Source organism: Syngnathus typhle, linkage group LG8 (genome assembly GCF_033458585.1).
Source record: "Syngnathus typhle isolate RoL2023-S1 ecotype Sweden linkage group LG8, RoL_Styp_1.0, whole genome shotgun sequence".
Lineage (NCBI taxonomy): Eukaryota > Metazoa > Chordata > Actinopteri > Syngnathiformes > Syngnathidae > Syngnathus > Syngnathus typhle.
The window spans coordinates 12,196,898-12,211,545 of record NC_083745.1 but is presented as its reverse complement, the minus strand read 5'-3'; the positions used below and the strand labels follow the sequence as shown (position 1 = coordinate 12,211,545).

The window sequence follows — 14,648 nt, the reverse complement described above, 5'->3', positions numbered from 1 at the left end:
GAGGGGGCAGTCAGAAATGTGAAGAGGGCATGTTCTTTTTTTTTTTTTTTACAAATTTTTAACACTGTTAGTGTTTTCTTCACGGCAGTTGTTAGCTGTGTGTCCAGATCTCAACCTGAAGAAGTGGATTGCACTCTGTCAGGCCTCTACACTAAGACCTGTCCAGCTTGGATGTCCCACCTGAAGATTAAAGCTTCTGCTGGTATTGCTCTTAGGGTCACTGAGGCACGCAAACCCCCTGACTGAGGTGGCAATCTCTCAGGGGGGGGGGGGACATATAATATGAATGTTATATTAACTATTATTTGAGTTGTCGTTAATCATTAGTTATATCACGGGTCATTACGACGAGTTTGGTGGAGTTTTTACTGCTTCTTCCAACTCCTACCGCGCTGACTGTAAGTTGACACTCTCTGGCTGCGTCTTGCCTCATTTGCATACTCACAGTGATTGGATGTTTACGGAGGGGCGCGGAGTCCTGACAGCAGGCTGTGTGAGGTCACACACTGCACCGACATGAAGTCAGCCCCCCTGATTTACGTGTGTTTCTATCAGCGGATTTTTCACTTCTAAAAGTTTGATTCGAGGGGGCAGGACATCTGTTTGAGGGGGCGTTGCCCCCTCTTGCCCCTGTGTAGAGCCGGCACTGGCACACAGCACAGAACAGGAGATGTAAAAGTTCAACGAACAAACTCTTCAGCAACACAATGGAAAAATATTTGACAGGGATGAAAAGAAAGGCGGAGAAGGACGCAGATAATGAGACAAGCGTAAGTCTCCCGAAAGCCAAGATGAGGAAATATGACAAAGCGTATGTAGCGCTTGGCTTCACTGTTACTACGGTGGGAGACGAGGAAAGACCGGTATGTTTACTGTGTCTAAAAATGTTGGCAGCAGACCGCATGAAGCAGAGAAAATTAAGGTGGCACTTACAGACATTACACCCCAATCACGCTGATAAGCCGCCTGAGTTTTTTTCAGTGAAAACGTGCCGAATATCTCCAACAATCGTCCCGCTTTATCAGTGGAACTTCAGTAAACCAGCGAGTACTGTGAGCATCGTATAAAGTGGCATACCAAATTGCGCAGTGCAAAAAACCCCACACCACAGCAGAGGTGCTCATATTGCCTGCAGCATTAGACATGTCTCTGTCATGCTGGACGACGCAAGCGCTGCAAAATTAAAAACTGTCCCTCTGTCCAATGACAGTCGCCAGACGTATAAATGACATTGCCAACCATCTCAAAGAACAGCTGGTAGAGAAACTCAAAGACAAACGTTTTGCCTTACAGTTTGATGAAGCAACTGAGAGCAACAAAGACTGTTTGTTCATTGCTTTATGTACGTTTTGACATGACAAACTCCCCGTGCGAGGATCAACTTTTTTGTAAATATGTCAGGGACAGAGTCACAGCTGAAGAGCTATTCAAAATGCTGGACTGCTTTCTGACTGAGAATGGGCTTAAGTGGGAGAACTGCATTGGTGTTTGCAGTGATAGTGCACAGACCATGGCAGGAATGAAAAAAGGACTTCGGGCACTCATCAAGAAGGCATCACCTAATGTTGAGTGGACACACTGTTTTATACACAGAGAAGCTCTGGCATCAAGGAAACTTTCCTCTGAATTAAGTGAGGTCATGAGTGACATTGTACGTGTTGTCAATTTTATAAACACTAGACCACTAAAAACGAGAGTCTTCTCTGCTATCTGTGAGATGGGATCTGAACATCAAGCTGTGCTGTTTCACAGTGAAGCAAGGTGGCTGTCAAGAGGAAAAGTCTTGTTTTTGAGTTTTTGAGCTCAGAGAGCAGATAAGAATGTTTTTGGAACAGTAGCACAAGCATGAAGTCGCAGAAAAATTTAGTAATGAGAACTTCCTTGCAAAACTGGCCTACCTGAGTGACATATTTGAAAAGCTAAATGAACTACCGTGTTTTTCCATGCAAAATGCGCCCCCGTGCATAATACGCACCCTAAAAATGGCATGTCGATGCTGGATAAAAGCCTGGACCCATGTATAATACGCACCCAAATTTTGACTCTTACTTAAGTCCGTAAACTTAAACTTATTTCAGAAAAAAGATTATCTTTGGGAACAACCGGATGTTATTCTGGCGGTCAGTATCACTGCGCATGCGCTAGCAAACTCGATAGCGAAGAAATCTTTCGGATTTGTGTAGGGTACATTGTGACAGCAAACGAGCAGGTGATCTAGCAAGCGTCTGATACGAGAGCATTGTGTTCGTATGGAGCGTCTTTGAAGTGAACAGCAGAGAAGAAAGGAACAAGGCAAAGTGTTGTGAAATAAAATATTACCTGTAATACGCATTTTGTTATTTGCTGATTGAAACTGCTAATTAAACTGTGAATTGAAACTAATAGGTAGAGAACTGAACTCTTGCTCTTTATATAGCTGACGTGTCTTGCGGATCCGTTCTGCGCATACTGTCATGGCGGCCTCCGTATTATATCCGGTCTGCGATGGAGATTAAAAACCAAACAATATTTGACAATAACACACCATCAAGGATTGCACCATCGCATCAAACGATGTGTTGTCAATTATGAATTTTACTGACTCAGTGTGTTGGGCTGGATGGATGAATGCGATGCACGATTGACAACAAACAAGAAGAAAGGTGTGATTTCAAGTTTTATTTCGAGGGAGATTTTCTTAAAAAATTGTTGTACCCATGCATAATGCGCACCCCAGATTTTAGGACAATAAATTAGTTTGATTTTGCGCATTATGCATGGGAAAACACGGTAAATCTACAGCTTCAAGGGAAAGATAAACACCTCCCTCAGGTCACAGACAAGATCAGCTCTTTCACTTGAAAGCTAGCAATGTGGGGCAGGCGACTTGATGAAGGAAAACTGAATCATTCAAGAACCTGCATGAATCTGTTGACACTACTGACTATGATGATAGTCAGTGTCAGGGTTTTCCAAACTATCTTGATCGTATGATTATGTTGGAATGTATGTAACCAGTAATAACTAACCTAGCTAGATTAGTTTTATGCTTATGTTGGTGTGTAACCAGTAATAAATAACTAGGGGTGTAACGATTCATCGATACACATCGATTAATCGATATAATGCTCTACGATTTATTGGCATCGATGCTAAACGTAAACATCGATTTATATCGCCGTGTTTGACCTCGGACATTAGACGCGACTTTATTTTTAAATCCAGTTCATTGTTGCTTGCTTCCTCTTTCCGGGAGCAGTGCGCGCGGCGTTGTTGTGTTGTGAGCAAAGCAGGCACGTGAAAGGGGAGTCGACAACTAGTACGCGGCTCCTGGGCTGGTGCTACGGCTAGTGTCCAAAAAGACGAGGAAATTTGCTCCCCTTTAGGCTTCAAGTCATTCGTCAGCACTTGGGATTCCAAAGAAAAGATGGCTCAACAGACAAGACACGTGCAGTTTGTAAATCCTGCCATGCGGTGATCAAATATTCAGGGAGCACAAATCTCGCCGCACATTTAAAGAAAAAACACGACATCAAAGTTCAGTGTTAAAATAAGCACTTTGTATACTACAATACTCTTGTAATTTCCTAAATAAAGAGTTTGCAGTACCTTGTTGATTTTGCGTATGAACTGTTATATATCAGGATATTTTTCTATATTTTTTATTAAAAAAAAAAATATATCGATCGGAGAGCACTATATCGCAATATATCGTGAATGAATCGCAGCAGGCTTTAAGATATCGGCAAATATCGTATCGTAGTTCTTTGTATCAATATGATATCGTATCGTGACAAAACCCGCGATTTACACCCCTATAAATAACCTCGCTTGTCCCATCCTACACAACGTCGTAAAACATTCCCTTGCTATGTTTTGACTAGAGGTCAAGGGCTTTCTCTTCTGCATCCAGTCCACTCTCACCCCCACCTTGTTTCTCTTAATAAAAAGGCTCTTGTGGGAGGCCAGAGTCAGACCTCCATTCGATCATTGCTGTACGCACAGTGACGAATGGACTCTCCATCTGCAGGTGTCTAAAATGACTTAATTGTCTCGCGTGTGGTTCTTGCAAAATAAGTTAGAGTGAGCATCACTCTAACAGTCAGTGATTCTCCATACATATTAAGGAGCATATTTCTTCACTGATGGGATTCTTTAAAAAGTACTTCCCCGAAAACAGTTCCCACTATGATTGGGTGAGAGATCCTTTCAACGCACCAGCTCCAACTGGTTTCAGCTCTGCAGAAGAGGACCAGTTCATTGATATGACGTCTGACTCCACATTGAGACTGAGGTTCACATCACAGACACTGAGTGAATTCTGGCTGAATGTAGAGAGGCAGTATCCACTCTTAGGCCAGAGGGCTATGGGCATTCTTCTTCAACATCAACATCTTATCTTTGTGTGACTGGATTCGCTGCTGTTGCTGTTCTAAAGAGCAAGTACAGGTCCCAGCTAAACATTGAGAAGAAGCTGAGAGTTGCAGTATCAAGCTACAAACCCCGCTTTAAAAAGCTGTGCACTGCAAAACGTGCTCATTGTAGCCATTCACCTTGACTTACTCATTTTGATTTACAAAAAAAATCAGCACACATTGTTTTAATCTTTGTTTTTTTGGTCAAATTGTTTGTCATATTGTACTCCTGAGTTAATGTTGCAGATTAATTGTATTCATTGTTATTTATTGATTTTATTTAGTTTTATTTTTCAATAACATATGGTCAAAAAATGTACCTTGATCCAGTGTTTACAGTTTAAATAAGGATGTGATTTGTTTAAAAAAAAAGGTTTCAGGCAAATTGACTTTAAGTCTTCTCTGTTACAGACATAAACAGTGTTAATAAAGATTCAAGAGTTTTTTCAAGAGATTTTTATTCGCCATGTTTGAGCGTGCCAAACAAGGAATTTGACTTCGGTAAAACACACCCTCTGTTCAACATTTAGGTGACTAACAACACTCAGGACATGTGAAAAATGGCAAAAACTGTCATGATTCGTCCCCGATCACGTCCATGTTGTCATTGTTTTGTCCGTCTGTGTGCTCATGTCCGTGGATCATGTGCGCTTCTGTCATGTCTTGTCCCCAGTTTTGCTAGGTTGCCATGGTTTCTGTTCGCGTCGCCCCTCCCTTCCTGTGTCACCTCAATCAATGTAACCGCGTTCACCTGCCTCGTATTTCGTGTTTTGTAATTAAGTCCTGTCTGCCCCTCGCTCACCGTCGGATCATTGCTTGTCAGTTGTTGCGTGTGTTGTCGTCGTCAGGTCCTATTGTTTTCTTGTCTCAAGTCCTGGTCAGTCAGTCTAGTTATAGTTGTGTTAACGTCATGATGTCTTTTTGTTTCACGTCTTTTTCAGTCAGTCTTGTTTTGTCAGTGAGTTAGGTTAGTGTACCAAGTATGTATTTTCAGTTCTTCCAATAAACCCTGGTCCAAGCTGTACATGGTCGCCCTGCTCCATTTCCATTTCCTCATCCGAAGCCTGACAAAAACAGTGTAGACAAATTCAAAAAAGGTGTGAAGAGCAATATGTTATTGCACAGTAATGACTGAGACTCTAAGAGTGGTGTGAGTTCATCAGAGCAACAGCCTGGGGGAAGAAGCTGTCTCTGTGTCTGCTGGTTTTGGCGTACCGAGCTCTATAACGCCGTCCGGAGGGGAGTAGTTCAAACAGACTGCAACCTGGGTGAGAAGGGTCTGTAGAGATGTTCGTTGCACTGGTCCTGGACAGGTACAAGTCTTGGATAGATGGGAGGTTGATTCCAATGAATCAATAATAAAGTTATTCTTTTTTGTAAGTTGATCTATATTACTTTATTTTTTATTTTCTTTACTGTTAACAAGGATACCATGTTATGCAGAGGTGTACCGATAATAATTTTAGAGAAAAATTATGCTATTTACAGTGGCGGCGGAGAGTGGGGGGCGCGAAACGGGGGCGTAACAGAAAATAATTGAGAAGCACTGAGTAGACTGAACTGCTGTCTGTCTCTATGTCGCTGTCTTAGTGTTCAAACACTGTGCCTATATTAACTAATTTCCGTAGTTAAGCTAATGTACATAATATCTAGAGTTTTTTTGGCGTCTGTCTGTAACGTCGTGTTTCTTTAGATGAACAAAACGGCTATGAAAAGAGACCTTACAGAGGAAACAAAAAAAAGGTTCTCCAGCCTTATGGCAGGGGGTGCGAGTGATCCCGGGATGCTTCATGCGCCCACCTGTAGAATAAGTGATCTCCAGTTCAAATTTACAGTGAACAACTGAGGAGCAGTCGTCCATTTATTTTGTTTTACATTTGTTTTTTGTTTTTCCCCGTTTTTACATTTTGTTTTACAATGGAGAATTACATATCCAAACGATTTTCAATGGATTTTCGGTCGAAGCAAGAGGTCATCAGTAAAGGAAGACCCACTCCCGAGTTAAAAGTGTCATGTCTCGTCCCCAGCCGTTCCACTATGTGTCTGTTGTCATGGTTTCCGTGGTGTGCTCGCCCCTCCCCTCCCCTCCCTGCCCTCGAGGAATTCAACTACAAGGGGGACTTGACACACCCAACTTCAAACATTACTGTTTAGATAATCAAATCAGGATCTCACAACCCGCATCACATGCTTGTACGAACATGAAGAACAAGTTTATCAGCACAATCGTCATGTTTTCAGCCCAATTAGAAGCACGTGATGATTCCATTGCCCTCTTTGTCTGCTTGCTGGAAAGTTAAAAGGCCACATAATCTCGGGGAGCCCCAACGACACGAGTTTCGTGCCCGTTCAGCATAATCCTGATTTGGAGACGAGCAAAATGGCCCCTGACTTCAGCATGTAGCAACAAAGTGGAATGAGCACACGCGGTGCAAAACAAATGGATCAGGACGTGAATATTTCTTCCAAGAGAAAAGAGTTGCCAAACAGTTGACCGAGCGCTTTTGCAAATTGGGGAGAGGGGCCAACAGGCCACCTGGATGTAGAAAAATAACTGTCAAACGATTGTTCTTAACCTCGTTGGAGGTACAGAACAATTTTGAATTTAATTTAAACGAAACAAATTTTTTTCAATATCAAATTCAATATCAAATTCAAGACATCGATGTTTTTTACTGGTGCACAAAATGAGCCGTGCATGAACATCACCTTGTTCAAAGAACAAAACCAATACAATGCATGAACTCACAACAAATTACACACCTGCAAATCAGTGTGACTTCTGCTTTTGCCTTTGCGGGACCAGTTCAGATATGCATCATCATCACAAATTTACACCATAAATTAGCTATGTTCGGACCTCCACAGTGGAGGCTCTGCCGAACCCCTGAGACCGACTAACCGAACCCCTAGGGTTCGTTCGAACCCAGGTTCAGTACCACTGTTGTAAATAGACATTTCTCCGCATGGCTGTTGTGCCTTTCTTGGAAAGAAAGCATGTGGACAAGCGCTACAGGACGACTTTGAACGCTTGGAATGATGGAGCTGCTTTGCGGATGGCTCCACCCACTCCAAAGCAAGTCCAACGTCATCGTTGTCGTGTTGTGGTGATCCGGCTCACCTGGCTGCCTGAACACTTGCTTGTTTGAAACTCGGTAAGTGACGACTCTTTGTTACCGCTCCTTTCAGACAAAGCAAAAATGGCCTCGTGAGAAATGACCAGTTTGGAGAAATCCTCATCATTTGCTAGTTTTGCTGCGCTTGGAACTTGTACAACGAGTCTGACTCAAGCGGTTCTTCACACAAGTTTGTCATTTTCACTATGACTAATGTTTTTTTTCCTTTTGACTTCTTCTTGTGATTGTGTGAATGGTTGTTTGTGTATGTCCTGTGATTGGCTGGCCTGCTGCTTTTCAAAAACAAGCAAACATTGCAAACAAAGAAAAAAAAAACAGAAATCAGGATGTAGGCAAAACGCTTCACAAAACACTGTGTGTGTGTGCGTGTGTGCGTGTGTGCGTGTGTGTGCGTGTGTGTGTGTGTGTGCGTGTGTGCGTGTGTGCGCATGTGCGCATTTGTTAGCCCAGCTATCTCCTGGCCAACCTGGGTGATTGACTTTTAAAATGTTAGTCAACGTGGCATTTGTGTGTGGGTTGTTCCTGCCTGGCTGACTTTCTGAACTTGATGTTTGCTAACCGACGCTTGCTGTCCTGGCGCACAGCCGTGCCTCCGCTCGCGCCATTTGCTCGCTGCCCTCCGTCTTCCTTCCAATGGAATGCCACCGACGCCTCGGGAAGTGGCCGAGTGGTTTGGCCTCGCTGGTGGGCTTGACGGCCGCCGTGACATTGGTGCTGCGCTGTGCCTTCTGGGCGGCGCCTCGTCCGCTAGCTGGCTGCCGTGCAGAGTCGCCGCTGTTGGGTGAGAGGCACATCAAAACCCCACCTGCTGTTGGAAGGCTCGTGTCCCACCGTTTGCTTTGCCCTGAGCAGTTGGGCCAAGGCCCGTCAATCTCTCCTCAACGCCTCCCACTTTGGAGGAGATTGGAAAGAGGAGCGCGTCGGTGCTGCCGGGCGGACTCTACCACCCCCCGGACTGCGAAGCTCAGCACCGTGTCGCCGTCGTGGTGCCGTACCGGAAGCGAGCGATGCACCTCCGCGCTCTCCTGTGCCACCTGCACCCTTTCCTGCAGAGGCAGCAGATCCACTACAGGATCTACGTCGTGGAGCAGGTGAGGAGAGCCTGCGCTCAAGTCCGACCGAGCTCAAAAACGAAAGCCGCTTTGCCCCGTCCCCAGCAAGGACTCCAATCACCAGACTTGCATCTTGTGTCTCACAAAAAAAATCATTATGCGGGAGGGGTGCGAAGACGGCTGTGATTTGGGCTGTCTTTCAGTGGGGTGACGGCACCTTCAACAAAGGCAAACTGCTCAACGCTGGCATCCGGGAAGTTCTCCGGGATGAAGACTGGAGCTGCATCGTCATCCACGATGTGGACCTGTTGGCCGAGAACGACCGCAATCTGTACACCTGCGACAAGTGCAATCCCACACACCTGGCTGTGGCCATCGACAAGTTTCATTACAGGTAGGCGCCTTGAGTCTGCTGCGTGCATTAATGCCCTGTTAAGTAGGCAAACCGCCGGACAATCCAAGTCTGCTGCGTGGTCACCACTTGCCTCTACGATGAGCGTCTGGGAAGGCTCAGGCACCGTCCTCTGTTGGCATCGCATCACGCTAGTGATCGTCCCCACAGATGCATCCCACCTGGCAGCCTTTCCATGTCCGGAAGGACATATGCGACATTTCCGAGATGCGTCGGCGTCATACAGCTCAGCTGGCGCACCCCTCAAGCTATAGGTCTGTTTTTCCCAAGCGTTTTCCCGCAGCGCTGCTGTGGTTTACAAGGATTACTGAAAGGGCGTTGGTCAAGGTACAACCTTCAAAGAGCTCTTGATGACTTCAAATTGGTGGCCCTAAAAGGAAAGGCGGTCGGGAGAGAAGTCAGCACATTTCCTTGGAGTGCGATGCCAATGTCAATAAGAGCGATCTGTAGTTGGTGTTTGTGTGTGTGTGCATGTTGAAGGGCTTGGCCCTCAGGTCACAACTGGGCCGTGTCCCCGTCGCAGGCTTCCTTACCGGCAATATTTTGGTGGCGTTGTCGCAGTGACTCCAGACCAGTACAGGAAGATGAACGGCTTCTCCAACCAGTATTGGGGCTGGGGGAAAGAGGATGACGATTTGTGGCAAAGGTAAAATGATCTCATGGTAGCAGCGCCCACCGTTGGAACTTTAATATGGCAGGGGTTCTCCACCTTTTGGAAGCTTGGGCCCTCCCAAAGCTGGCAGTTGCCCCGCCCCCCTTTCCCGACCTCACCCCCACTACACCACCTTGCAAAGAGATAAATAGGCTATCATTTTTGTCGGCCCACACTATTATTACTATTATTATTATTATTACTTTCTACATTTGTTGCCCTCCATCCGGTGGCCTTCTCATCCCCAATCCCATACTAGGGGGGCCCACTGCACTACGGGCAAGCTATTTGCGCTCTTTTTATGTTTGTTTTATGAATGTATGCTTTTTTCCACTGCAGAGTGGCTCTGGCGGGCATGAAGGTGATGCGCCCCCCACTGGCCATTGCTCGTTACAAAATGATCAAGCATCACAGAGACAGAGGGAATGAGGAAAACCCGTATAAGTGAGTAGCCCTTGTCACGAAATATGCTGCTCATTTCATTGATTGACATAAAACTATTTGAACTCTACAGCTTTGTACTGCGGAATAGAACTGCGCTGGCCTGGTACGTGGACGGCCTCAACTCTCTGACATACAAACTCCTCTCCAAAGAGCAGGAGCCTCTCTACACTCGCCTCGCCATCAACGTCGGAGAAAAGCCCCGCCCCTGGGTTCAGGAGGAAACGACACCAGACAAAACAGCCACTTCACCTGATTGACTGATGACTTGATTATTAACATAGGCGAGTAGAACCCACTCTGGTGCACAGGATCCTGCAATTTTGTTTTATCTTGATGAATATTCACCCTCAAAACAAACAAATAGTGAAGAGTACTTTGTTCCCATTGCAAAACAAATACAATTAAGTCGGGAAAAAAAACAGGAATGAGCCTTTTAAAGATTACGTGTCACAGTAATAAATTCTTCTGTTTCACATTTTACTCATTCAGTTGTGGTCTACATAAAGTGGAACTGCGATGCTTTTGTCTGAATTCCTCATTTTGATACCATCACAGGTCCCTCTTTTCTACTTGTTCAGAGGTGCGGCTCAGAGCAAGCTGTTTTGGTGCGGTATTTTTAAATGCAAATGAGATACTTCACACCGCAATTCCTCCAGGCTAAAAGATGTGCGCCTCCCTTTCCGGTAGACATATTTGTAGTTTTTTGGTTGAGGTAGCGTTTACCTGTATCACAAACTTATTGATTTATTAAAAGATGTCAACGCAGATGACTTGTCCATATAACCATAGATAACACGTAACAAAACAAATCTCCTCACAATATCTATGAACACGTCTTGTAAACAAGCACTGCAGTCAAGTTAACCAGTAAGCTAATGCTAGCGTTAGCAAGAATCTAACGGATGCATTTAACACAATATTGTGTTCCGCAAGAATAATGCAACACCTTTGATGCAATTCATCTGATATAACCATTCAAAATACAACCACAAGAAGTAGAAACACAGCGCACAGCTCTAAAATCAGCAGTAAGATTGAGGCTAATGCTATGAAAATTAGTGCACAGAGACACAAAATTATTAAAATGAAATACAGTTTAATATTTTGCAAGCTTACTGCTTTACTGTGGCCGTCTTTTCCATAGATAGAAGGAACTGAACCATCAATGAAACAAAGTCTTTTGGTGAATCCTATTCTATGGTGACAAAAAAATTCTGAAACACCGTTTCACGGCTTTGCCCACAGACGTGGGAACACTGCTTGAAAATTTTAATTCGACCGGGCACTTCTTTGAGGTGCTGATGGTGGGGCACAGTGCAATGAGTTGTGTGGATTGATGCATCCAACAATGGAACTTCGGTATCCTTGAGTTGTTTGACTACAAAAGTCTCTCAGAGTAATAAAAATGGTGGACTTGCGAAACCGTTTGGCCACACCCTTACCATGTTTGGTAGTCCCACCCCAACAGATGTGATGCAATAGATAAAAGTAGCTAATAGAAAACAGAGAAAACAGAAGAGAGTAAAAAATAGCCCCAAACAGATCATAAAAGTATCTCTGCAGCACATGGAGGGATAAATTACACTTTTCTACAATCTTGAAGACTCCAAGTACACAATAAAATGAACAGCTGAAAGAAAGTGGATTTTCCATTATATGTCTCGTCCTTTGTCTTCGTGAAGGCCAGTTACAATGTGGAATGTGGCCCCTGTGTCAACCACAAGACTTCTCCTCTTGGATGTGCTGACAGAGTCTCCGTCCACCTGGCTCACCTTGAATGCAAACGTGTGGTCAGTCTCACATCCCCACCAGATCTTCCTCTCACTCTCGTGATGCTGTCCTCCTTTGTGGACACAGTCTTGAACTTCTCGGTGCGCTCATAGCTCCGCAGCTTTGTCTTGAAACTCAGCAAAGGTCAACTTTTCATCACTCTTGGACACATGAATGGAAAACACTGCTAATGGGACGTCGAACGCTGCGCGCTCGCTTCACTTCCGGGGGGGTTGGTTGTTGTGCTAATGGGACGTCGAACGCTGCGCGCTCGCTTCTCTTCCGGGGGGGATGGGGGGGCTAAGGGACGTCGAACGCTTCGCTTGATTTCATTTGTGTGGCGGGCTCCATCTAGTGTTGAAACTGAGAAGTGTAACAGAGTTGAGCTCAAGCTTCTTGTGCGGGCCATATTCAATTATGTTTTCAGAATTTGCTGCGGGCCAATAAAAAATGGACCGCGGGCCGCAGTTGGGCCGCGGGCCGTAGTTTGGACACCCCTGGTGTGAGTGGTCAGCACGCCCGTACCACCCACGCCGCTGCCACCTCCTCCGGGCCTCGCCACGGCGCCCATCCCAAATTAGTTGCTCTTCCAGGACATGACAGAATGCACGCGTTTCACTCAATTTTGAACGGCACTCGTGACCCGACTATCGGAAATTACAGACTTGTGAGAAACCCCCAGGACAAGAACATCATTTACGTCTGGTTGCGAGTGTTCAGGGATTGACAATGATACCGGTGGTGGATACCAAAAAGATGGGAAGGATTGTAATGGTGAAGATACAACTTGAAGTTGTTGTAGGTCTACAACTGGACACAAAAAGTGGGGGTCATCTTACATTCGGGGTCTAGACCAGTGGTGGGCAAACCACGGCCCGCGGGCCACATCCGGCCCACGGGACCGTTTAATCCGGCCCGCCAACCCTGAACAAATTGTATTATTAAACTTTTTATTTTTGGTCATTTTGCCTGCAATGACTGCGTTTTCCCAGTAGATGGCGAAGCGCTCGCCTGCGCATTTACTACCGGAAGCTGTGTCAGAAAGCTCTGTGCACACCCACAAGTGCGTGTACGTACTCAGTAGTACGGACTTGGCGCACTCTCGCTCTATTTGTATCAGTCCCGAATTTAGAGCGTGGGCTTTGACGACAGCATTCTTATAATTCGCGCGCTGAGCTTTCAGATGCAGTTTTGCGCTAAAGCCACCCACAAACCTTCCCCTGGAATCCTTCCATTAAAATGAGTGGCCCGAAAAAAAGAAGTGAGTGCCGAGTGTTTAAAAAAGAGTGGCCAATTTGGCTCGACGTACGCGACGTGACGTTCAGCCACATCAACATCAACCCGTCACAGATCAAGGTAAACGGACCAACACCTTGGATCTCGCCTAAGAATTGCCACAACAAATTTTACTCCAGACTATGACGCACTAGCAAAAAAGGGACACCAACAACACTGTTCCCACTGAAAATGAACGGGAGGCTCTCAAGTTTATTGTAAAAAAATGCATTTTGAATATGATTTGTACACATTGAAACTAGCGACCATTCTCATTTTCAAACAATGCAGGATGCTGAAGGACATTGATGCACCACCTATTTGCGACTAATCTTAACCTGTAAAGTTCTTAAGGCTTACTTTAAGGAAGTGTTTCCCGTTTCCTCACCTCTGTTACCAGGTGTTTGCGAGTTAAAACTCTGCTCTGATTTTCAGATACCCCTCACCGTGTTGCTGTTTTGATGACTTTATTTGGATGTATGCTTTCACCGATTCTTCAAGATGATATATTTGGTCAGAATGTTTGCCGTTTGATGTGATCTCATAAACTAAACATCTTTCATTAATCTGACCTGCAGGCATTGAAGTGATGGAGATTGTTATTCATAATAACAGTGTCGTATTTTATGAGAATCACTGATAGCAGTTTTTTAGTGAATTATTTTTTTTTTAATGCTGTTAATAAATGCATTTGTTTTCAAAAAAACTTGTTTGGAATATCCATGCTTTACTGCCTACTAAAGGCCAAGATCTTTTATGCAATGACCTTGACGGGTCGCTTATATGACTTCACACAACGCCTACGTCCATCTGCTCCTGGTCCGGCCCTCCGGTCCAAATTTAGAACCCAGTTCGGCCCGCGAGTCAAAAAGTTTGCCCACCCCTGGTCTAGACATTATACCCATTCACATTATATGCCAGATATCTTTAAAGCGAATGCTGAACTTATTATACGCCAGATATCTTTAAAGCAAATGCTGAACTCAACTCCCCAGGCCAAAACGAACCGCTGTCACAAACAAGACAAAAATAGCTGTTAGAAAGGTTCCTATGTTGATGTTAAAATGTTGGGAAGTTACGTCTCGCGTGAGTTACCTCAGCTTATCGCGATTGTTGGAGCTTGTGCGCAGCGGTAAGTCAAAGGTTGCTGGTATCGACTGAGTACCGTTTTTTTCCATGTTTAATGCACAATATTTAACTGATTTATTGTCCTAAAATCTGGGGTGCGCATTATATATGGGTACAATTATTATTTTTTTTTTTGAAGAAAATCTTGTCACGGATGGAGTGTGGAAAGGAAAGGAGCAGGGCGACCAAGTGCAGCTTGGACCAGGGTTCGTTGGAGGAACTCAAAACACTGACTTGGTAAACTAACATAACTCTCTAACAAAACCAACAACAGGACTGACCAACAAAGACGTGGAACAAAAAGACAGGGTGACATTACCAAAGACAGGGACAGAAACCTGTGTTATTGTCAAATATTGTTTGTTTTTTAATCTCCATCGCGGA

At 44.7% G+C, this 14,648-nt stretch overlaps 1 protein-coding gene across 4 annotated transcripts; it reads left to right on the top strand.

Moving 5' to 3' along the window:
* Positions 1-7,395: 7,395 nt before the first annotated feature.
* On the top strand, positions 7,396-10,856 carry LOC133158510 (beta-1,4-galactosyltransferase 3-like). 4 transcript variants are annotated; one of them, XM_061285758.1, is made up of 7 exons: positions 7,396-7,549; positions 8,116-8,312; positions 8,384-8,622; positions 8,787-8,977; positions 9,519-9,641; positions 9,987-10,091; positions 10,162-10,856. In XM_061285758.1, the coding sequence occupies exons 2-7, from the start codon at positions 8,165-8,167 to the stop codon at positions 10,346-10,348; spliced, it is 993 nt and encodes a 330-aa protein (XP_061141742.1). In that variant the 5' UTR covers positions 7,396-7,549; positions 8,116-8,164; the 3' UTR covers positions 10,349-10,856. The 4 variants fall into 4 exon arrangements, with proteins under 4 accessions (XP_061141742.1, XP_061141743.1, XP_061141744.1 ...); XM_061285757.1 differs by having other exon boundaries at positions 7,484-7,700; XM_061285760.1 differs by lacking the exon at positions 9,519-9,641 and having other exon boundaries at positions 7,483-8,312.
* Positions 10,857-14,648: the final 3,792 nt, after the last annotated feature.